This window comes from Sinocyclocheilus anshuiensis, unplaced genomic scaffold (genome assembly GCF_001515605.1).
Source record: "Sinocyclocheilus anshuiensis isolate Anshui unplaced genomic scaffold, SAMN03320099.WGS_v1.1 scaffold111, whole genome shotgun sequence".
Classification (NCBI taxonomy): Eukaryota; Metazoa; Chordata; class Actinopteri; order Cypriniformes; family Cyprinidae; genus Sinocyclocheilus; species Sinocyclocheilus anshuiensis.
Window position 1 is genome coordinate 435,283 of NW_015552549.1, and position 24,883 is coordinate 460,165.

General features: G+C 37.8%; 2 protein-coding genes across 3 annotated transcripts; both read right to left on the reverse strand.

The window, feature by feature from the left end:
* Positions 1-1,656: 1,656 nt before the first annotated feature.
* On the reverse strand, positions 1,657-16,409 carry LOC107664315 (OCRL inositol polyphosphate-5-phosphatase). The gene is made up of 23 exons (XM_016454841.1): positions 15,873-16,409; positions 15,205-15,284; positions 11,692-11,783; positions 11,363-11,401; positions 10,795-10,908; positions 9,369-9,500; positions 9,023-9,224; positions 8,787-8,951; positions 8,604-8,705; positions 8,161-8,275; positions 7,898-8,014; positions 7,488-7,669; positions 7,243-7,354; positions 6,831-6,940; positions 6,595-6,730; positions 6,411-6,521; positions 5,700-5,865; positions 4,910-5,145; positions 4,321-4,344; positions 2,879-2,995; positions 2,726-2,798; positions 1,866-1,973; positions 1,657-1,781 (listed from the first exon to the last, which is right to left on the reverse strand). Exons 1-23 carry the CDS (start codon positions 15,915-15,917, stop codon positions 1,657-1,659), a joined length of 2,703 nt encoding a protein of 900 aa, XP_016310327.1. The 5' UTR covers positions 15,918-16,409.
* A 204-nt stretch (positions 16,410-16,613) lies between these two features.
* On the reverse strand, positions 16,614-21,838 carry LOC107664357 (protein eva-1 homolog C). Of its 2 annotated transcripts, XM_016454901.1 has the most exons (8): positions 21,626-21,838; positions 19,927-20,129; positions 19,734-19,857; positions 19,290-19,442; positions 18,958-19,101; positions 18,793-18,864; positions 17,756-17,836; positions 16,614-17,393 (listed from the first exon to the last, which is right to left on the reverse strand). In XM_016454901.1, the coding sequence occupies exons 1-8, from the start codon at positions 21,717-21,719 to the stop codon at positions 17,005-17,007; spliced, it is 1,260 nt and encodes a 419-aa protein (XP_016310387.1). In that variant the 5' UTR covers positions 21,720-21,838; the 3' UTR covers positions 16,614-17,004. The 2 variants fall into 2 exon arrangements, with proteins under 2 accessions (XP_016310387.1, XP_016310388.1); XM_016454902.1 differs by lacking the exon at positions 17,756-17,836 and having other exon boundaries at positions 16,615-17,393.
* Positions 21,839-24,883: the final 3,045 nt, after the last annotated feature.

Sequence of the window (24,883 nt, forward strand, 5' to 3'; positions counted from 1 at the left end):
GAAAGTTACCCTTTAAGGGTACTGCCACAAGCTGTTGTACACCTAAATCTACAATTTCCACTTTTTTTTTCTGACAGCAAGGGAAGGCAGAACAACGAGTCAGAAACTGCTTACAACTCTTTTTCCAAGTTGCAAGACTGACACAAAACATTTCCTGTGAGATTTTGAGGAAATGTTGCTAATGGACAAAGGCAACAATGTCACACGCATTGTGGAGAAACAGCTTTGGTGGTTTGTGCTACAATAATATTTTAGCATTGGGGTGATGATTAATACGAGTATAACAGAGGAGACTTCCTCTTTACACACTGTAGTACAAAACCAGACTGACTGGTGCAAGAAGTTAAAAACCAGCAGAATTATCAGAATTTCCCGATGTGCACTATGAATTCAAGAGAGATAAACACACTCTTAACTGTCTCTCAGTGACTAGAAACAGAAAAGTGTACAGAAAAACAAAGTGTAAATGTAACATGAAACAACACCAACAAAGGTCACAAAGACTGTAAACGTCCACAAAATTACCCCAGTCTGGGTTAGTATCAACATTCATATAAATAGAAGAACCACAACAGCATCTTCATTAAAAGACATGACAGATAAAAGACAATAAAAGACCCAGTGAGCACATTAGTTAAAATGTTAACATCTCTGTAGCACGACCGGATCCAGAACAGATCTGTAAAAGAATAAGACCACAAAAGAATAAAAGTTTCAGACCCAGAGTCCAGATCTAATGAAGGTAACCACATCCGCTCACTGCCATTATTCAAAGTGAGTAAGAATTATGGGTGTGGTTGTGCCATCATAATGGACTGAAGAGGAGACCGGAGACCGTGTTTCTGAAGAATAACAGAAAACAGATTATATTTATCTGTGGAGGACATCCAATTGCCCAATGCTGAGGACAACGGTGTATGAGACTGGAAAACATAAATAAAATGTGCGCACCACAACGGACAATGCCGGCTGATTCATCATGATTCAGATAGAACTGAGTAAAGATCATAGTCCAGACTTCTCCACTCAGAAAAGGTAGTCGATTGTCAAAGTTACCTTGTAGGAAACACTTCTCTGTGAAGGTCATTTTCGAAGGAGAAAAGGAAGAGAGCATGAGACAGATGGAAAATGGTGCTTTGACGGAGCATTTAACCTGGCAGCAGCAGTCAATTCAATCTCCACAACATGGCTTTCCTTTAGTGTAACAAAGTCATTCCTTTGAGTGCCCATGAGTCACATTCACACACATTCAGTCAAATCTGGCCGGGAATATTAGATTTGGCATTACAGCACTCTGATCCAGAGGTTAAAACCAGAGAAAGTGGGGTTGCACATAGCATTATAGATGCTATAGTCAAAAAGATGAGGTTTGTAAGGGTTAAAGTGTAGTTATTAATACTACAGAAATAAACTGACACCTATTCCTCTGTAGCAGGAACAGAAGAACAGCGTAACGTAACCAATAGGCAGTGTCTGTGCAAAACAGGCACTATCCAACAGTGTCAAACTTTCATCACCGAGGCTGTTAGCCATCTTAGTGCAGGGTGGCCCAAATATCTCCCAGAGGACCAGCCACAAACACACCTCAAGTGTCTTTTTGCTCCACCTGAACACATCTGAGAGAAGACATAACACCTCGTTCTGCAGTCCTCTTCCTCAGTCTTCATCGCCTCCCATCAGGAACCCCAGTATGAAGTCGTTGGCTTTCTGACGATCGTGTTGCGTCTGTTTGCCAGCAAGGTTGGGAGGCGGCCGAATGAGGAGGCTTGCGAAGAGAGTAGCTGGTGAAGAGGTACAAGAAGAGATAGAACAGTAACACACCTGAATGTTTGCAATCTGCTGGCACTAGAGAAAGTCAGACTCACCTAGGAGGTTGGCATTCAGGTTGCTGTCAATCGAGTGTTTGAGTAATTCTCTCAAGAAGGCCATCAGGTAGCGGAACACATTGCGATGGGCACGTGGGAGCTGAGATACTAGCTGCCGTTTAGAGGAAAACCAAGAATTAATCCTTAAACTTTATTTCTTGGTTTAAAATGCATTTTGAATCTTATATTCTTCAGTGTGGCTTCAAACTTTTGGAAGCCACTGTATTTTAGATGCTTGTCATAAGATCAATGTAAAAAAAGACCACTCTAAAAAAAAAAAGAATAAAAATAAAAATACAATACAACTATTGACTTTCGATTAAAGGGGTCATATGATGTTGCTAAAAAGATCATTACTTTGTGTAATTGGTGTAATTAAATGTGTTTATGCGGTTTAAGGTTCAAAAAACACATTATTTTCCACATACTGTACATTATTGTTTCTCCTCTATGCCCCGCCTTTCTGAAACGATTTTTACAAAACTCATCGGTCTGAAAAGTGAGGTGTGCTCTGATTGGCCAGCTATCCAGTGCGTTGTGACTGGCTGAATACCTCAAGCGTGTTACGGAAATGTTACACCCCTTACCATATTGTGATGCCCTGTCCGGCCGGAGCGATGAGACAAAAACATTAAAACCCATTATAAACGAGGCATTTGTTGCATCAAGTGGGGACATAATTACGGATTATAATGACTTATACTGTCTTTTTACGCGTTGCGTTGCATCTTTATGCACCAAGAGCTTGTAACACTCCAAAGAGAAAGGAAAAATTGAAATCGCATCATATGACCACTTTAATCATTTGAACAGTCTTCTGTGTAAAATATATGGCAAAAATATGGTTGGATGGTTGAGACGTGTGCGTGTGTATATATATATATATATATATAGTAGATCATCCTGCAGGCCAGGGGTCTGGAAAAGGTCCTCCTGTGTATATAAAAAAAACTCATTAGTAATTTGAGATGTTATGGTTAATCATTGGTGCATTCATGCTTTATTTTGTTTACCTGCTGGCAGGCCTTGGTGTAGAGGTGATTAACAAGTAACCAGACCTCTTTGGGAATCTTCAGAGGTTTATCCTCTGTTCCAGCACTGTCCAACAAGAAATTAATCCGGCATTTCTCCTGTGAAATTGAAAAATTATCACTTTCTTACAAACTATATTTAATTCTGTATTAACTTTAAGAACAGAGACATAAGGTATCTTGTAGTACTTTCCACAAATACAGCACATTTTGGTGTCACATTTTTTTAAAATGTGCTAGATCCTATACTTTTGTTTACTTTCGTATACATTTTGTTGAACTATTCTTTCTCAACTCTATTCTCAACTGTATCCAACATTTAAAATCATAAAACACTGACATTTAGTTGAAATGATATTTAATTAAGTGGAACTGCATGCCTTTCTGCCAAAATAACTAAAAAAAATTCTTAAAATTGTCACAGCCAATTTTTTTTTTTTTATATATTTTTGAAAGTTTCTTATGCTCACCAAAGCTACATTTATTTGATCAAATATAGTAAAAACAGTAATAGTGTGAAATATTATTACAATTTAAAATAACTGTTCCCTATTTTAATATATTTTAAAAAGCAATTTATTCCGGTGATGGCAAAGCTGAATTTTCAGCAGTTCTTCAGTGTCACATGATCCTTCAAAAATCATTCTAATATGCTGATTTGCAGCTCAAGAAACATTATAGTTTATAATTAATTTTAAAAACTTTTATATAATGTCATATAATGTAATATTTGTGGGGGTTTTTTTTCATTTGCACCCGTTTTGTGGAAAGTGCCTTTAAAAATACAGATATTTGTTAAGATGGTTCCAGTACAACAGTACAACCTGGAGAATGACGACTTTGTTAACACTTTAAAGCATATAACAGCCATAACAAATTCATCCATGTGACATTTGAAAAAGGGTGATAAATAACATTGCTCTCTCTCTCTCTCATACAGACGCAGAAATGTATTATGTGGAGATAAGTGACAGCACCAAGACCACTGAACAATATAAGGGGACTCATGCAATTAGTAGGAATGCAACTCATGCTGAGCCAGAGGCAAAAACAACTCTGAAGAACAGTCGACTCCAAATTACAAACACTGATTTGTGAGGCGGGTTTCGCCATGCTGTGAGCTGCTATCTCTCTCTACTAATCTAATATCGCTGGCTGGTGAGCAGTGAGCTGGGTGAGGAAAGGAGGGGCAGAATTCAAGCCGAGAGATTCAAGCCTCAGTGACTTTCATTAGCCTGAACCAGCAGTGACTGCAGCAAGCTGACCTGTAGGAACGGGCAAGCACATCGAGACACTGTCACACTGGGACAAACATTTAAAAACAGGACAAAGTCACCCACAAACACACATGTAGGTCACAATAATTGCAGCTGTCCTATTGCATAACCTAATACGTCTTTTCTGTGGATAAAGAGGGACTTTACCTTTTCCATGCAGCTATCCTCTCCCTGAGAGTCATGCAGACCCAGAATGATTGGTCGAAAAGGAGTAGTCAGAAGAAAGGAGTAAAAGAAGGGACAGAGATGAGACAATAGAGAAACAAACAGTGAGAACACGGAGCCAGTATTGCAAAATCACAGATAAGCAGCTTTCGGCAATCAAAGGTGATCACTGAAAAGCAGAAAGACAGAAAAAAACTAAAGATGACTACTCTCTAAATGAATAACTAACCATATTTTGAGAATATAGCAGCAAATGGAAATGTTCCGAACAGCACGGGTGGCTTGCATGATGACCTACTGGTCCTGAACAACCTGTATCCCATAAAAACATTTATTTCTATACATGACTTCCTCATTCTAGCCTCAAAGAAGAATCATGTCAAACTGGACATCTAAAATCTCTTATCTAAAATCTGGGTGCAAAATTCCTTGCCACTGTCTGTCATGACCTTCTACTGGCTAAGAAAGGAAGACAACAACTTTTGCAACGTCAGCCACTTATCCTTACTTGGCCATGTATCCTGTGATTATAATCCATCTAAATCAACTGAAGTTGCGGCCTGTGCCTCACCAGATCGATGAGTTTGGTGATGGGGATCTCACGGATGGGCTTCTTCATACGGCACAGGGTCTCTAAAGATGTGCCGAAACAGCTGGGCAGGTAGTTTCCCGCCACAGTGATGAAGTAGTCTTTCCCCCGGTCCAGATGAAGCACCAGGATGTCCTCGATTTTATCCTCACCAGAGTTTAGCAGCGTCACAGAGTCTTTACTGACATACACCTCCAGAAAGATCTCCATTGCCTCATCTACAAGGAACAGGAATATATAGACAGTGTGGAGGATGCGCATTCTGCACATTAATAAAACAATTTAAATGACACATCATATGTGTTTTTTCAACTGTAAACATGGCCAGCTGACATGACACTTTACTGTCTTTAAAGAAAAATGCAATTAATTTATTCTCTTATGTTTTCATCATTTGGCAAAATGACCCATTCACAAAACTGTGTTTTAATTACGGATGCACTGAAATTATTTTGAATCAAAACACCAAAACTGAAATTAGTTATCCGTTAGCTGTTTAGAGGTGTTCACGGGTCATAAACTAGTAATAGTAAAGTTTTTGGCAACAAGCCACCTCTTGATATTTCAGGTGAACAAATTTAACATATTTTCAGTAAAATTCTGTGGTCCTTCTGGACGTGGATGCAAATCAAGTATACTGACATTATCCAGCCATGAAAATTGAATAAAAATAAAAAACACAGTAAAAGGATAAAAGGAAGTAAAGAAAGACATTATCAAACACTGTCAACTACAACATTCATTTTTATTTGATGCCATATGATATACTCACTAGGGTCTAGTACCCCTTCGCTGGGCTCAGCACGTAGCCATGGCTTACAGTATTGAGAATCATTGAGTTTGGGAATGAAGGCGAAGGTGCAAGCAACCTGTCCGTCATTAGTGATGAGAAAACTCTGACGCTGAAACTGACGGAACTTCACATTCTCAAAAGTGAACTATGGGATAAAGAACAGGTGTAACATGAAAATGATGCTGTAAGCACATACAATACCATTCAAAATGTTTTTGGCAAAGCTGAATATTCAGCAGCCATTCTTCAGCTTCACATGATCCTTTAGAAATTATGCTAATATGCTGATTTGGTGCTCAAAAACATTTCTTATTATGATCAATGTTCAAAACAGTTGTGCTGCTTAATATTTATGTGGATACCATAATATATTTTACATTTATGTATGCATTACAAAATATCCTCAGTGTGAACTGATTCAGGGTGATGCAGATCAATTTATTTTTACTGTCTTTTCTTCTTTCTTTTATTTTAAAGATAAAAGCATTTAGTCTGAAAGCAATTATGGCACATGTGATCAGCCCATAACCCACTCGCAGTCCAGAGAAATGCTAAGATTGTGCAAACATTATCGACCCTCCACTGATATAAATAGTGGGATCTCAGAAAGACTGGAGGCAGGCCAGTGGATCGATGCAGAGACAGTTTGTCAGAGGAGACACTCCCCTGTCTGGCTTTGTCATTACTCACCTCCCGTTGTGTTAGGGACAAAGAGGGCAGAAAGTCATTTTCCATCCTGTCCATGTCCCGCACAATCTCTTCGAACACCTTCTTGTAGCGCTGCTCAATCACCATCTTCACCTGTAGCACACATAAAATCAATGTGATGCTCTCAACTGCTTTATTGGAGCATGATGAAAGAAGTAAACCTCACCCCGATACTGAAGAGAGAGCTGACAGGTTTGTGGTCACTGGTCTTCAGCTCCATGTGACTGCGGTAGTGAAGCTGCTTCACGTTGCTCCCCCTCCAGAGGATACGGTCGCACCAGGCCGGGACTCGACACTTCCCACTGTGGACGACAAAAACCAAATCAAACCTGATTCTTTTAATTTTAAGATCATCAAAGAAAGATGTATGAAGGAAGAGGTCCTAATCTCCCAGAACTTTACCTTGAGTCCCATCGGTCTGATTTAGCATCATACTTGTAAGTTGGGCAGAAATTAATCTCCCCTTCCATAAAGTCAGTGAAGGCACATTTAGTCTTTCTCTGGATGTTCAGCTGACAAAGTGGAACAGAAGATGCTATTAAGTGTGCTTTTAGAACAAAAATGGAAGTCCGCCTATATTTGGCTACCACTTAAAGAACTGCCATATACACACACACAGGAAAAAGAAAAGAGGAAGCAACAAATGATAACCTAAACCAGATAAATACAGGGGAGTGCATAGTAAAGGAAACCACTAATGAACACACGTTTGTGTTTTGTAATTACAAATATTAATAACTAATATTATTCATATAATAATGAGTGAAACACTTCTAAAATATTATTATAAAGTAGCATCACTGCGAGGTCTTACCTGATCATACTCTTGAAGCCTCCGCAGCTCCTTCTCAGCAATAAGTCTTTTTACCTCCCCAGCATCAGGAAAACATAGCCTGTAGTTGAGATCTCCAAGCCAAATCACCACACTTAGAGGAGAAATCATAACACTGAACCATTTAAATATAGACCCAATATTAGCTTTAAAATTCTGTTATCTAATCACAGGAAATCAGTTTCAAAAATGGCTACATTGGATAACTAGATGTTGGTGACACTCACTCATGTTTGACTATTCTTAGAGGTGGATAGTCCAGCAGGTGGAAACTCATGCGGGCACATATGTCTTTGTAGTCCTGGTTCCGCCGCTCATAATCATCCACATGAGCCGCCAAGTGAGAGTTTACGAAGCAGAAGCTAGTATTATGGAACACAAAGCGCACAGCCACTCCTCCTTTATTCCCCTACAGTAATGGAGCAATAAAAGTGAGTTAATATTATCAGGTCAGACAATGATCTACTGATCATTCGTTTTGTGGTCATTTCTGTCATTTGTGTAATCAATACCACTCTAAGAATACACCATATCTAATGCAAATACAACAAAAGATACACATTATATGCCAAGTGATAGGCTAGAAGTACTTCCTGTTTTGACAAACCACTACCTATTGTTACAAATTCAAACATACCATTTTATTCATGAGGCCAGTTCCCACAGACTCAGAAGCCACCTCTCGAATGTGATGTTTGTGCTCCTTGTTGACATACACCACTAACATCATTCCCACTAGGCGAATGGTACGGATCTGAAGACAGGATGCAGAGCCTCATGAAAAGTTCACACAAAATTAAAGCAAGCACCACATACTTTCTTCAGCTGACCACAGGAAAGACTAGACTGTTCTTTGCAATTTAAATGTTGAAAAGCAAAAATCAGCTGTCGTTCACTCACCCGTATGTATCTGGCTTTATGATGGAGACTTCTCTCTACTGCATCAACCCATAACTGTTCTTTGGAAGAGTCCATATAGAAAAAGGCCTCTGTGCTCAGGTCCAGCTCCTGAAATCTGCCAAATAACAGAACAAATCAATATGAACATAATCAATCAAATCTACGAATGGACAATTAATAATGTACAATTATCTATAAAGGGTGACATATTTAAGGTCTGTCCCACTGGACTCACAAAATTGAGTGAGTGACGAGTGAGTGACGTGACATGGTGCCAAGTATGGTTACCCATACTAGGAATTAGTGCTCTGAATTTAACCCATCCTAAGTGCACACACACCGTACTATAATGACTGTTTCAAACAGGTTTCCCAAATACTGCCCCATTTGCATGCTCCAAATGTGTCTCCAGTGGAGCAGGGACCTCATGTTCTGCCACTCACCCCAGTGCATAGACATCTGGAGGGTCTGGGTCACTGCACAGCCAGGGCTCAAGACTGCTGTCAGGAGACTGACCATTCACATTCCAAGTGCCAATGAAGAACCTGTTAAGCAGTGACTCAATCAAATGCCAGGAATCAGTTCAAACAATATCAATGACACATTTTCAGGCATGTTGCATTTACCTAAAGTTCTTAATGTCCACGTATTCTTTCTCCTTCTTGTTGAGACGATACTTGAGCAGGCCTTCCCTTGACCCTGCGTGGCTGCTCATCATGGCCTGTCTCATGGTGTAGTTGGATGGGCTGTCAGAGCAGGAACCGGAGCGGTCTACAGACTGAAGTCTGTAACTACAAACAGCAATAAGTTCAACACAGCTGAAAATCCACATGCTTCTGCATTTAAGACCAGTAGCACTCACTCATTTCTGACTGATGTGGAGTTCTGTGTGGATGGTGGCCTTTCTTTGGTAGTTGGGCCTGCCGTGAGGTTACACGATGGTGTATATGTGCCCTTCCGAGGGGGCAGTGGTGGAGCAGGTGGCTCTCGTTGTGCAACTATACGATTTTGCTTGTTCTTCTTCTCTTCAAAGCCAAAATCTGTGGCCAGTGAGAGAGCGGAGTCTATAAACAGAGAGGAACAGACCAGCAGGATTGTAAGTGACAAAGCGTTGACTAGCAACTACTGTCTTTGATGTATCTGCTCATGCAACCCCATGTAGAAATTGTAATGTTCTTGTATTATTTGTGCCATTTTTTATAACATACCTGTTTTTGAGGGCTTTACTAAAGTGCTATTGTTGATGTTATTTGAGGTGGATTTGGAGGTTCCTCTTTGAGGTGGGACTGGAACAGGTACAACAGGCTCCATCTTTCTGGGCAGTGAACTCTTCCTCTCAGCTAAAGGTGGACCATTTAACACTGATGTTTCATGTAGTTACGGTGAATGGCGAATGGTTTTCAAAATGTCTTCAGCAGTGAAAAAATATTTAATATTGTCATAATTTTATTATAGGCAGCTCTACTTTCAAGAGTGGAAAGTAAAGCACAGGTCTGTTTCAGTGAACAGTGGGCATAAACATTGATGCAAGACCAAAAATCTGTACATTCAAAACAACCTCAGAAGGATAAAATCAACCTGTCAGAATAAACCACAACCAAAAGAAAAACAAAAACATGAAAAGCAGGTTTTCATGGTTTTCAACTTTAAATGTTTCCCTGATCTGGACATAATATTTCTTTTTTCAAATCTCCTTATAAAAACGAATATGAAAATCTTTGATTAGAATTCGGACACATTTTTGTTTATACGTGATGTTTTCGAGTTATCTTACCTTCAATGATTAATAATTTCAGAGTATTACCGACAGGGTCTTGTAAAGGCGGGAATACACCACATGACTTTTGTCCCAATGTGAAGCATGGACAATGCTAGTTGATGAAAGTCTAAGTCAGTCTGCAGATTTTGGGCAGTCAGAATTTCATGAACAAAACTCAAGAAAACAAAGAAGATTATGTAATTCTGTTCAAAAATATCTTCTCCAGGAGAAGTTAACCTGATGCCTTAAAACAAAAAGATTTTATGCCACTAACCTGATAAAATCTGGCAATGCTTTTTTTGTTGTTGCTGTGTTTGGAACGTCTTTAAAGTCTGGTAGTGTGTGATGCCCAGGTTTTCTCTCTAACCATTTACAAAGTCGGCAAATGTATGATGGCCAAGTGTTTTAATATTTGTTTATTTTGAAGTTGTGTATTGTATTCCAGCCTTAAGTAGACTTTGGCACACTGTCACAAATGAAATACTGAGCTCATGAAATGTCAGTGGACGATGTCAAGAATTGAAGCCTCTAAGGTAAAAGTTTGAAGACAAACTTAACCTGAGCTGAATTAAAATCAGTGATTTAACAAATTAGAGAAATCACGCAGCAGGTGGCTTAACCATTGACTTCATTGTGGTTGTAACAACATAAACTAAAGTAAACCAACACTAAAGAGTTATGCGTGTCTACATTTCTGCCTGACACTAAGGTCAAATTCTTCCAGGAAGCATTCATTACCAACAAACCTATAAATCTGGGTGTTGGTTACTCTGGTAAATAAATGATTAGAGTGGTTAATAAATAAGAAATGTGGCTTGATGTTTGTGGCTGCATTCTGTGCAGGGAAAATGTGCAGGGAAAATGAGGTGTATCACCGTGCTGTTTGGCCTTCGTCACATGCTGTAAGAAGGACTGAGTGTGAACATCATCCTGCAGCTCCAGGAGAAGCGCCGGCGTTTGCTCGCCTTGAAGACGAATCCGTACCGTCGCTGTTGAGGAACATTGTGTCACATTCTCACATCCAAACATCGAGCTATGCATTTTATTCATTAGCAAAAGCACTTATTTATTGAAGCAATATGCATTAAGAAACCTGCCCAAGTATACAAATAGCATAACAAATATAATGTACATAAGCTTCTACCATTTCATACAATTTATAGAAATAAAATTAAATGGATAAAAAGAGTAGCAATAAACTGCTTAATCTGAATGCTGCTAAAATAAGCTGCTAACAGCCGGATAGATATGATTGAACTATAAATTATGCAACAATTATTTGAAATACACTTGATTTGTATTCTATGCTGATGTAATCATCCCAACACACTGCATACAATTGAATAAGACACTTGGCTATGATTCAATAAAATATAAAAATAATTTAAAACAAGGAATCATATAAAACAAACAATTGAAAAGAGGACTAATTAAAAAACTTACTGTTAATCGAGATGTCAATGAGAAACGCTTCTTCAGCCTCTAAAATAGGAAATGAAAGAAAGTCAGGGACAGATTTTAAGGGGACTGTACCAGGAAATACATAACATAAAAAATAACCTGCCCTCTATGGTGACAAATGATTTTTAAATATTTGATCAGGAGAGGGAGATTTCATCATTCAAAACAGTGCTTATTATCCAAGCCTCACTGACAGAGACCAAAGGGGAGTTTGAACAGGGAGAAAAATATTATAGTGAGGAGAGAGCAAATGCATTTACACTGTTACACAAAGTCCTTCTGTAAAGTATAAATAGTCAATAGAAGCTTACCTCGAACTATCTGAAAATGGTTATTAATGGGGATAGAGAGCTGGGGCACTGGACTTAATACAATTGCTTCAGGATTTGCCAGAATATCCAACCTAACAACAAGAGATTCATTCATGAAATGTCGTACAAGAATACATAACCTGTCTCACAAAGACTTCCTTTATCAATTCATTTTATTCTAGGATTTTAACAAAGTCGGTTAGTTAGTTTTTTCGACAGAAACACGCTCCGTTTACAAATGAAAAAAAAAAAAAAACAGGGTGATAACACCACTTTTGCTCACTTTATACGTTTAGCATGCAGTACACTGTAGAGTATCATTTAACAGTTTAGGGTCAGTACGATTTAATTTTTTAAAGAAGTGAATACTTTTATTCATCAAGGAGATTAATCAAAACAAAAGTGACATGGATAAGACATTATAATGCTACAAGATATTTATAATGTATCAAAAGATTTCCATTTCATTTGGCTGTTCTTTTGAACTTTCTATTCATCAAAGAATTCTGGAAAAAAAAACTACATCCAGGTTTCAACAAAAATATTAAGCAGCACAACTGTTTTTAACATTAATAATAAAAACAAATGTTTCTTGAGCAGCAAATCATAGCATATTAGAATGATTTCTGAAGGATCATGCGACACCGAAGACTGGAGTAATGGCTGCAGAAAAGTCAGCTTTGTGATCAAAAGAATACATTTTAAAATATATTACAATAGAAAATTGTTATTTTTAATTGTAAGAATATTTCACAAGGTTGCTGTTTTTACTGTATTTGTGATCAAATAAATGCAGCCTTGGTGTGCATAAGAGACATTGTCAAATCTTACTGACTTCAAACTTTTGAATGGTATTGCATCTCTCATATTTCCACTATGGTCCAGCATAATCTTATCTCATCAAAAATGTATCTTCAGAATGTAGAGGGTGGAGGGAAGCTTATGGAAATGCAGCAGGCTAAATGCATATTGGAGAGCTAATTGCAGACCATATTTCACTCTCTGACAATAACAGTGCCAACTCCAGGGCATCAGGTTCCTCTCAACATGGTCTTACCTCCATTTCATTCCATGGGAAATTCAATTACAGTGGATTATTGGAAAAACCTTCAGATTTCACTGCCTGAGTGTGCTATGCAAGCGCATGCAGGCAAGACTAGAACCACTCTGTGCTGCCAGTGAGCCCCTCTCATTCAGTCTCAGAAGACGATAATTGCTGTAATGGATGCTGTTGCCAGGAAACGCAGCACTCATGAACAAGGGAAATTTGGCCTAGACTTACTAAGAAATCTCACATTCAATCAATACAAATAATAGCCCGGTGTAGCGATGATGGTTATAAGCTGCTCATGCCAAATATATTTCCTAATTCTCTGAGGTTAAACTGTGGCACATGCTGCCACATTAACGTTTTATTAACTAGACAGCTCAAAATGGTTATGCAGTTCAAGCACTCCCCATTCACCTCAAAGGTCTGTCCAGCTAAATGAAACATAACATACTTTTATTAGCTGGTTACACCTTCAGTGATCTATACAAAGATGCTCTAGCAATTCTGGTTAAGGGGACAGTTCACCCAAAAATGAAAATTCTGTCCTCATCTACTCACCCTCATGTTGTTGCAAACCCCTAAAACTTTTGTTCATCTATAAAACACAAACTTGCAAGAAACCTGAGAGATTTCTGTCCCTCTACTAAAGGTCCATTCCACCATGACTTTGAAGGTTCAAAAAGTTCACGAATTGATCATAAAAGTAATCCATATGAATTGAGTGGTTTCATTCATGTCTTCTGAAGAGACACAATTGCTTTATAAGATAACAGATATAATTTTGGCATTATTAACATTTAAACACTGATCAAAGTACATAAACAGAGCTAATCAAATATGGTAAAGGAAAACTTGAGTGTACTTGAACCAGTGGGGTTTGTTCTTGCGTGTCACGCAAGCATGTTTGAGTTTCCTCAATAACCAATTAAATTTGTTCTTGCACATCAATCATGTACGGTTGAGCTGCCGTCGACTGTATTTTTGTGCTCTATGTATGCGCGATGATCAATGTTTATATATGAATAAATGCCTAAATTATTTGATTTTTAGGTAAACTATCACTTTAAATACTTAATTTGTTGTTCTAATTCAGTGGTTCCCAATCCTGATCCTGGAGAACCACAACCCCAACATCTTATCTGACACACATGAGGTGTGTTTGATTAGGGAGACATCTACAATGTGCAGTGTTGGGGGTTCTCAAGAATCAGGATTGGGAACCACTGCTCTAACTGATTTCCCATAATCCAAGAGTTTTGTAAGGCACGAATGCTACCTACAGAAGTAATTTGCATAAAAGGTTTCAATGCATACGTTTACATCTAATGCCTAATGTGTCACAGTCAATGTACGCTTCCTCATGCACGTCTGAAATATCAACTGTGTATTTTGTTCTTCTTGTTATGAGATCCTTTTCATTACACATGGATTCAAAAAATAACATTTGTGACCTCTTTTACCCAGTCAGTTCTTGAGCTTTGAGTAAAGCTGAGTGTGTACAGTTTTAATGCAGTTAAAGAGTTTGTGTGCTCATGTGAGGCTTATTAGGCTCTAGGACACCGAGGTGGAATGCAGAATAATGGGCAGCATGCTGGCATCCACCAAACAAACAACGAAAGCCACACTGCCTCATTACACAATCTTTCTCAGAGTCTTCTGACAACTAGGCTATAGCAACCAGCAGTTAGGGCAATATGTAATTCACATTTCTTTCACATTCAAATTTCTGGGGTTCACAGAAGCAGAAGTTGTCACAGTAAGTAAACCAATAGTGAATGAGAGACTAAAACAAATATGATTTTTACATTCCAAATTGCTCCAACAGCAAAAGAAATGGCAGACTCAGACCAGAGGAAGATGTCAAATTTACAGCCATTGTATTAGTTTTTTTTATGCACAAGTTTTTTTATGCTAATATAACTCAAAATATGCTGTTATAAATGCACATTACATTTTTGTGGAAATTCTTCATCACACAGTCTGTGAAAGGGTGCATATTCACGATCTTTAACATCTTTGAAAGTTGCTTAAGTTTTAAGGATTATAAAGAATCACGTACATCAGATTGAAAGGAAAAGATATATCTGGTAAGACATATCTTATGTAAAATGTAAAAAAACATTGGATGTAAAAACAAACAGCAGCTTGCTAAAAGCAAGCTACATTCTAAAGATAGAGATGCTCATTAGATAGCTAGCAATTAGATGGCATGTGTTGGTTGCTAATCATGTCCAAAAGGCCAAAAACAACAACACAACCATCAATGTAATAACACAGACAGGCAGTAGCAATGAACCACCTGACAGAATGAGCAGTTCAGTCCAAACATTGATTGAACAGCTGCTCTGATGCTCATGTTTCTCAACTAATCCTGTTTTACACAAAATCATTCTTTAGTATAACAGCAAAAACATGTGAATCAAGTGGAAAGAAAACTGAGATCAAACAGAGAGTCTACTCACTTAAACTGTCCAGAACACTCTAACAGAGACAGGAGTCTTGGTTCTTTTTGTCCGTTTCTGAGCTCATGTCCTCTAACAGTCTGAAAAGTCACTGTTAAGGATTCAATTGAATAGCTGGAGGCAGAGGAAAAGGGAAAAGGGTGGAAAATGTGACGCCTCGTGGCTCTCCCATGCTCCCTCTCGTTCTCCCTCCCTCACACAATCAAAGAACTTGTTGGACTTTATATAAGTCTAATAGGTAAGTGATAAAACATTAGTGAAAATCCCTATCATACGTCAAGATATTTAAAAATCATTAAAAGCGCTACTCTCATAATAAACAGCCACCGTTTCTGTAACATCTATAATGTCATACCTTACAGACACATCATATCAAGTGACAACAATGTCACGCAATGATGTTCAAATTATTCCTAAGAAATATAAGAGTATGATAAAACAACGCTTACCATGAGGCGCTTGTGTATAACGTATGTCAGACAGCAGAGAGAAAACAGCAACCCAAATGACAACATTTGAATTCGGTTCAGCCTCTTTAATACACTGACAAGACGAAAATAATTGTTATGTTTACCATTACAGCTAGGTTAACAAGACACGGCAAAATGACACAGCTACTGCTCTTTACAAAATCAAAATGAACAACCGAGCTCCCAAACAAAGGATACGGCCAAACACTGGCTATCGGATATCCCGAGTGAAGACTCCATCATGAATGTTGTTAAATGTGTTGAATTAAAGCCGTCAGGCGACTAGCTAACAGGCTAAACTCAGCGCGAGTGTTTTCTCTTGTCAGGCTCCACCCCTCACCTCGCGTGGCCTTCCGGGCTGATTGAGAGACGGCTCGCTCGCTCGGGAATAATTTAGCCCGTGAAAACGGGTTTTGAATAAACACGGGTGGGGAAAAAAAACAATCAATGTACACTCGCTCTTCCAAAAAGCAGTGACGTAAAAGAGCGCGCGTCAGCTTGTGAGCCGGTGCGTCATTGAACTCCGGAGAAAACGACACCCATCTAATAGGCCTAATGTTACGTGTATATCAAATTTGGGGTTAAACAGAGATCACGGTTGACGACAGTTGTGTTGTCGCATTAGTAGGTAAATTATATCTCGAGTGATGTTCGGGTTTAATACGTTGGCAAAAATATGTTGCAAAACATAACCGGTCATGAGTTCCGAGGTCATCATCACCGCGCTGTCCCGGACGCAGCAACATCACTGGGCGTGTTATGCACTGCTCGGGGACGTCATGAATGCTCAACTTTTTCGCATATTGTGTGTAAACACAACATGAGTTACGGCATTCTTTAAATATTGACTTTATAGAGTTTCCGTCAAACGCCCTGATATTAATCAGATATAAAGTTGTTGCTAAATCTCAAATATCAAAATGAATATAGAGCTGATGCGCTCCTTTTGGTTGCATAATGTTGTGTGTGTTGCAAGTGTATTATTATTTCAGTTCCACCCAGAACAGATTACATGTTTTTATTCAAACCAAATTCCACCTGGATGGCTGTGTTTGATAAGCACACTATTATTTTATTTGTAATGTGCACTCCAAAGAAATCACATTACAGACTTCCATCCCCAGTCATTAAAAAAAAAGTTTGAATTATATATAAATATGAAAATGCATACATACAGTCTATTCCGAAAACAAGCAGGTGGGTTTGATACCAATGTCACAATTCTCATCACTAATTCTCAAATCTAATCTTGGACTTTATTCATGTAAAATCGTATAATTAGTGTTTCTTTTAACAGGGAAAACAGTCAGATATGCAGAGAACATAAAGATTAAGCAGACGAGGTTTTGATTTTGTGCATGGCATAAGGGCTGGAGTTGATATGAGGCCAGATGTCTCCATTGGACATCTCAGGTTTGTCTTCATCCTTCCTCTCCTCCATTACCACTGTCATTATCATCTCTGGGTTGAAGACGTCTGGTGTGCGGTAAGGGCGTGCGAGGTGGCGAAAAGAAGACCGCAAGGAGGCGTCATCTTCATCAAAATCATCTATTAGTCCTCCATGTGTCCTGTGGGAGGACTTGAGCTCATCTCCTAGCTCAGAGGCCAGGTCTTTCAGATCTCTAATCAGGGTGGACTTAAGACCAAACAAACACAGCAAGAAGAACAGACCGGCACAGATACCAGAAACAAAGTATAAAGCCACTGTCTCCGGAAGACCTTGGGCAAATGGAAAAGAGAGGCCAGGATGAACAATACAATCAACAATATAGATGACAACGGGATAAATCTATTAGTAAGATACTACCACATTTAGTATATGAAGGCCATTGCTGACTGCTGATGTTAGCAAACTGAAGAAAAATATATATTAATATTCATTTGTTCTCTAAGGCTTTGGCATGTGAGTTCATGTTAAGTGTTAAGTATTTACTGATTATTTACATGTAGCATATAACAAAACGTGTACATTTTAAAATTGAATAAATAGTTGATCATACAAAAGAAAGATGAATAATAGTAAGTAAAAATGGCATCAAATCATTTGAACATTCTGCGAACAGACCACACATCTAACATACCCTGGATTTGGGAAAAGATTTCCAGAGAGTTGGTGAAAATGTTTTGTGGTCTGGACACACCAGGGCCAGTATACCACCCTCCTGTGAAGGGGGAAGACGGGATTGGATCCAGCAGTCAGCAAGACCATCAACCACGATGACTGGCAGTTATGTTATATAGCTGAGTCACGGGCAGTTGTGGTCAAAAATTTACATACAGCTTTAAAAATCTGCTAAATGTTAATAATTTTAAAACAATAACAAGATAATAGAAATGCATTTTAGTTTTTATTTAGTACTGCCCTGAATATCACATAACATGTTTACACCCCAATCAAAAGTTTTCAAATGCTTGATTTTTAATACACCCTTCATCTCTTAATGCATTGTGTTGCCTTCTTGAGCATCAGTGAATGTTTCACCTTTTGCAATAATTGTTTATGAGTCCCTCAGTTGCCCTCAGTGTGAATAGATGCATCTCACAATCATACAGTCACTGCTGAAAAGGGTGCAGAAGATGCTGGAAAATCGAAAATGTGCAGTACCTGGAGGATCTTTCTGAAGAACAGTGGGCAGCTTAACTGCTCAGAACAAACAATGGACTCATAAACAATGATCAAAAATACAGTCATGGATCATCCAGATAACAACACACAGCATTAAGAATCAAGAGTATGCACACTTCTTCATAAATGTCGCTATTATTTTGTCTTGCGGACTATATGTAAACATCTGTTGAGTGAAATAGCTTATACTAAATACTAAATACTAAATAAAAACAAATAAATGAAAAAAAAACCATGCAATTTTTATGTTCCCTTTTATTTTGTCAAAACTATTAACATATTGCAGATTCTGCAAGGTGTATGTAAACGTTTGACCACAACTGTATAACTTTCCTGTCATTTTGTCATATGCAGTACTCACACATGTAATGAGTTGCAGTTATTACGTTGAAAATATCTTTTTAATACAAGCTAGTTTATTCAAATGAAAATTAGCTTAGTAAATTAGCTTAGTAATGAAGAGAGTTTGCACTATAAAATTCTGTGTCTTACCATGTGTATAGTCAGAGAGCAAGAAAGGATCTAGGTTTCCACGTCCAACATCTTCTAGTAGATACCGTGGTACTAAATAAACAACAACAAGGTAAATCTTTTTATGACTGCTTCAACATTAATGTAGAAAGTATTTGTAGTTTTCCTTAACCTATTGAAACATACCACAAGTGAAGGAGACTCGCAAGTGCTTCTTGGTCCCAGGGAAACAGGGGTCTCCAAATCCCTGAGCATCAGCCAGCACAGAGCAGTTTGTCCTGCCATGACACTTCCTTGACACTCTCCTCAAGGCTGACGGAGACAGGCACTCTAACAGGAAACAAGCATTTAAACATAATCTCAATAAATGAATGACTGTTTTTAAACCTATCTGATGATCTCTGTTCTACTTAGTACAATGAAAACAAAAAAGGATTTGAACACATAATTTGGTGCCTCTGCTGTTGTAGCAAAACCTTCCCACTAGATGGGAGAAGTGTGTTATTTCAGTCTCAGACCTATGTCTGGTTTTGTTTTAGCCTCTTGAGGGCACTCAAGGCTGTCATGCTCCAGGTGGCCAAACGTGGCTGAATAGATGGCCAAAACCGTGTCATTCTTACAGGCCAGCTTCAGCCGCTCATTCTCACAAACTGTTCTCGAGCGATGATGCTCTGTGGAGATGGAAAACTCATTAGGTGTGTGAAAAACGCAAGATATTTTGAAAATATAGTCCGATTCAAGTGTTTACATTTTTATTTTGTGCCTACTGATCAGACCATTTCAGGTCTACACCATTACTTTCAAACAGATCGAAATTCATTTGGATCAAGCTCCAACGGATTGACTGAGGCCTTTTCAATCTTACTGCGCCATCAATTTGATTATTTGGGTGCATGTAATGTAGATATAGATGTCCTGTTCAGTTACAAAATATCACTGAAGCACAAATAAAGGTGTCTCACCAGGCTTGCACTTGTAGGAGACAATGATGTATTTGCTGGTTTCAGGGCAGAGATCTTGACCAAACACAGGACTCACCACAGGAATCTGACACTCCTGTCGGTCCTGGCACTCAGACATCACTTTCTAGACATAAAAAAACACACATTCTGACTGAAATTCATTAAAGAATGAGTAAATGCAGATCAAAGATACCTGAATGGCTGTCGTTGATATACAGTCTGTGTTTTCCTCTGTTATGTTTGGGTTTGTGTGTGGGCATAGATATGGACTTGGAATACGGCGTCCATAAAATGCTGAGAGAACAGCCACAGATGTTCTGGTGGGGCATCTGATGGACAGCGTCTCTCCATCACACGCATGGGCAGTGTGGTTCTTAAGGATTCTGTGGAGGTAATCTAAAAGGAGAGTATCATTTGAGCATCACTGTTGCAGAGATAAAGGCCTATGTCACGGCTCAGCATACAAACAAGGCATTGTGAATGCTTTTAGAAAACAGCATTGTAGACCACAACTAATGTACAGCCTGTTGTAGTGCAAATCCAGCAGAATGACAATGGGCAAGTAAACTCCCTCCCTCTCTAATCTAATCTTGTCAGGTGTGGCTGACATTAAAACAAAACTCCTGGGTTGGAACCCAGGAGGAGAAAATTGCAAAAATAAAAAGAATAAAAGAAAAGAAAAGAACAGAGAAAAAAAAAGAAAAGAAAATGAAAACATAAATGAAAATTCTTAATTATTTTGCATTTTGGTGGGCCTATATAATGTTTTATAAAAAAAAATAAGAATAGATTTCAGTGATTTTGAAGGAGAAAATGGCAAATAACAAAATTAATGCAAATTATTAATAATGCAAATTTGTTATTACAAATTATTAATAAGAAATTTCAGTGATTTGGGAGGGGGAAATGGTAAATAAAATTAAATAAATAAATAATAATAATAAAGCAAAAATATTGGTAAGCCTATGCATTTATTTGTATTATTAATACATTATGCATCATTTTATTAATACTTTTTTGGGGGGATTAGACTAAAAAGATCTATAGTCAATCACAAAATAATTGTATCAATAGTTTAAAAAAAAAAGTTTAAATCTAAATTAAGCTGCTATTGATACATTTCCTTTAAAAATGGTATTGGGAATTCTTCATCTTTCAAATCCCAAAAACTTTGTCAGAAAATTGCACTGAAAGAGAGGCAGGGGTCAAAGACAGCCATGTAGTCAGAGGAAATGACCCCAACAGGATTTGAAAGAGGTCTTCCTGTTCACTGTACGGCAGACTTGGGATTTAAATCTTGGAGAACATACTGCAGAGCATTTCCTTCCCTAGAAGCAGTTTTCTCTTTCTTATCCTCCACTTTTCCACGCAGCTCAGGTTTCTAGACTGTTATGTTTTAAACAAGCATGGCTCCGTTCCTTCACCGGACCATATCCATGAGTATTCAAAGAGACGGAACTGGATCAATGGCAATTGTAATGGTTGGCCTGTACCTCTCTCTCTCTCTCTCTCTCTCTCGGTTTAGGCCATTCTGCATCTGTAAAGCCCTCTGTTATGCAGTGCCAGGTACAGACACACTCACAAATAAACACAATGAGCTATTCTTGGCTTATTATTACTTGAAGCCACTACAGAACAGCAGAATTAAGAAGCTAACATTTGTCAGGGACACTTAAATGCTGACTTTTATGGTACTATAACACATAAACACAGGATGGGACAGTTCTGTGACTCTAACACCCATCTCTTTTAAGCTGATACACTACAGATTGTTGGCAAGGATTGTTTGAAAGACAAAATACAGAATGTTTTCTTTCCTTTGGGAGGTTTGCTCCAAGACAGCATGCTGGATTTCCTCTATCACAGCCACAAAATCAGAGAAAAACACTCACCAGAGAAATCTGGAGCTGACGAGGTTTGCCGTGTGTTGACAGCTAGGGCGACAGAGAGGAAACACCAGGACCAACAAGAGCTCCATGGAGACATAGTGCACAACGCACATTATGAAGCGCTGTGATTTTTAACTAGGAGAAGTTGTTTGGCTGTTTACAGCCCTCTGACTTCTGACCAGGAGAAAGGGGTCAATGGTGGCATTGTGTTGAGTGGAGAACAAGAGCTCTTTCAACAGCATTGACACTGACGTACATTTGTGTCATTGCACTAATTAGACGGTTTTCATGCTTGTTTTCCATTTATTTATCAAAAGGGCTTTTTGAGGTGACAAAGTTCACACGTCTGTTTTTACTAAGCAGCCACCCTGATGATAATAAATTTAGTTTCCAGTCAAAAGTACAGCACAGATCAGTATTCAGTAATGATCAGTCTGAATCAGAATTCTAGTCTTAAAAGTAAACAAATATCTGTTATAAGTTAAATTAACCTGAAAAGAACATTAGTGTAAGATATTAAGACTTGTTTTCATATATAGCTTTCATATAAATTGATTTCAAACGTTTTACTATATCTTAAAATGTATTTATTTTTAATATAATACGTTTATATTATACATAATACAAATAATACTTTTTGAAATATAATTTAATTGAATATAAATGTTTGACTTTTAATTTTCTTGTTTTAAGCATTTATCACATAAAATTATATACTTAAAACAAAACACATTTGCTGGTGGGGTAAGAAAACTAAACCTATACCGTATAACATACTTTTTTTTTTTTTAAGAAATTAATATTTTTCAGCAAGGATGCATTCAGTTGATCAAAAGTGACCCAAACTTTTGAAGGGCAGTGTACATAAAATAGATATTCTCTGAAAATATCATTATTTTACACACTTTTGTTTTTTGAGTGGGTCTTGTTGTATTTATTTATTTATTTTTCATTTTTGTTTGCATTTTTATCATGCTTTTCTCTCCATTTTCAGATTTCTCTCCAAGAAAAAAACTCAAAACAAGAAATGATCTTTGCTGAGCTTGACTATTTTGTTTCCTTTGCAGTGGGTCCTCATGATCAACATTTGGGGTCCTGTTTCAGGAGATAAAGCAAGGATTTTCCAAGCTGTGTGTTCGCAGCTGCTGGATGTCCTGTAGATAGCCTATCATCTCAGGGTATAAGTGATTCCTCTCTCAGCCTGGAGAAGAGAGGTCAGTGGTTAGTGAGTGCATCACATTTCTGTATTCCAGAAACACTAGAAAAAAACAACTCTGTTGCCATAGCAACTAAATACATCTAGATGAAAATATGAGTCTTGTGTCAGTCTGCTTTCTCTATAAGGACAGTACGTTATCTAAACATGTGCTGCCAATTAAGCAGAAGACAGAAAACACGTAAGACTATCTATAAAGTGCATCTTAGCTTTCTCAGCAATCAGTCAATACAAACACCCTCCCCAATCAAAAAGACAAAAGAAAGTTCCACCCCCACATATGAGATTGGTCTAGTGCCTGATAGGAATGTTTGTGAATTAAATGCTGTACAATAAGGTGCTGACCTTTGACATGTTTGCTTAGTGATTGCAATGATGAATTCAGATTAGAGTCTTAGTCTTGCATCCTTACAGCTCATCATCTCCATGGTGATTTCTTGTTTGGTGGTATATTCTTTGCGGTGGAGCAGTATAACGGGAATGAGAAGCTAGCATGGACTAAACAGCTATCAGCTCAGATTTGTTACTCACAGTATCCTGTTGGCTCCAGGAGGAGGGAGTACATGGGTAAACATTTCCTGTGCTGGCCGAAGTGAAACTCACTTAATTTCCAGGATTTGTTAAGAGTTTCCATGTCAGGCTCTTGTTTTGTATACAGTACAGTATGATCAAGAGCATTTTTATACGTAAAGGGACAGTTCACCCCCGCTTCTCAAGTCACTGAAAACATTACTTCTGTGGAACACAAAAGAGGATATTTAGCCAAATGACAGAGCTGCTCTCTTCCAAACAATTAACTTTTTTAAAGAACCATTGTCTGACAAGCTTCATCATTAAAATAGTCCTTACTTATACACTGTATTGTTTATTCAACTTATTTCACCTTATTTAATCTTATTTAACACGGAAGTAAGCCATTTTTTTTTATGTGCGAGAATTATGATTCATTAGTCGCTAATAACTAGGCAAATATCTAGAAGAATAACTTAAGTGCAGTAAAACTATTTGTGCTACAAACAAATGTGTTTATTATGAAAATACATCAAAATAATATGATAAGCAATAAGTTAGCAATGTAAAGAAATATAACAAGCTGTTTTGTACAGCTAAAAATAACTGAAAGCGGATGATATCAGAAACCTCACACATTCGATGTTACAACTGTCTTACACTTACTATATTACAAAAATATTGCTTTAAATTTCTAACTTGACAGACGTGGCCATTCACTTTCACTATATGGAAAAGAACAGCTTGGACATTCTACTAAATATGACATAGGTTTCAAAAACACATGAGCGTGATTTAATAATTAATTTTCATGTTTTGTCAACAACCACTTTTAAAAGTCTTTGGGAGGAAAGAGCAAAGTGTCTCCTTGCTTTCTAGAGGTTTTTTTTTCATATAGTAGTGAGGTGTCTGCTTTTATGGTAATACTGTTTCAAACTATTGTGATTTCCCCAAAACGATGCAATAAATACCCTTAAAACAACATCTGTGTGCTGAATGAGGAAATGAAACTCTTGCCCATTAGTGTTTATTTAAGAGGATGAAATATGGAACCGTTTTTTTTTTAAGAATGACATTGTCACTATAAATTCTGTTTTATATAGCATTGTTGTACAGGATGAATTTTATTGTCTAAGTTGGTGTAAGAGATGAACTTTATGGTGTAAGTTATTCTAAGAGTGTTTCCATGTTAATATGCGCAGTTATGAAGGGAAGCCATGAGATGACAGAATTGTTTCCCTGACTCAAACCGCATCTGTGACTCAAGAGGACTGCACAGGGAATGAGGGGAAGTACCTATTTGTTTAAAAAGAACCAATCCCTTGAGAATGATCACATACCCCAACCCTCATTTGTCCATTAACACACAACTGTGTGTGTATCTTAGCAATAAACGTCTGATGTTTTATATAAACTATACACATACTATAGACTAACCCTACCACATACCCTAACCTACTACTACCAGAAAAGTGCATTTATATGTGTATGTGTATATATATATATATATATATATATATATATATACAAATGCA

Bases quoted from the DNA above. Each gene is read 5' to 3' on its own strand.
- LOC107664357 (XM_016454901.1), bottom strand. From the start codon at position 21,719: ATGTCTCCATGGAGCTCTTGTTGGTCCTGGTGTTTCCTCTCTGTCGCC. The intron at 19,858-19,926 runs GTATCTTTGATC...TTTTATGTCTAG, and splicing joins TATCAACGACAGCCATTCAG to AAAGTGATGTCTGAGTGCCA. The intron at 19,102-19,289 runs GTCTGAGACTGA...GTTTCCTGTTAG, and splicing joins TAAAACAAAACCAGACATAG to AGTGCCTGTCTCCGTCAGCC.
- LOC107664315 (XM_016454841.1), bottom strand. From the start codon at position 15,917: ATGATGGAGTCTTCACTCGGGATATCCGATAGCCAGTGTTTGGCC. The intron at 8,952-9,022 runs GTGAGTGCTACT...TGCTGTTTGTAG, and splicing joins TCCACATCAGTCAGAAATGA to TTACAGACTTCAGTCTGTAG. The intron at 6,731-6,830 runs GTAAAGTTCTGG...TGTCGTCCACAG, and splicing joins TCAGACCGATGGGACTCAAG to TGGGAAGTGTCGAGTCCCGG.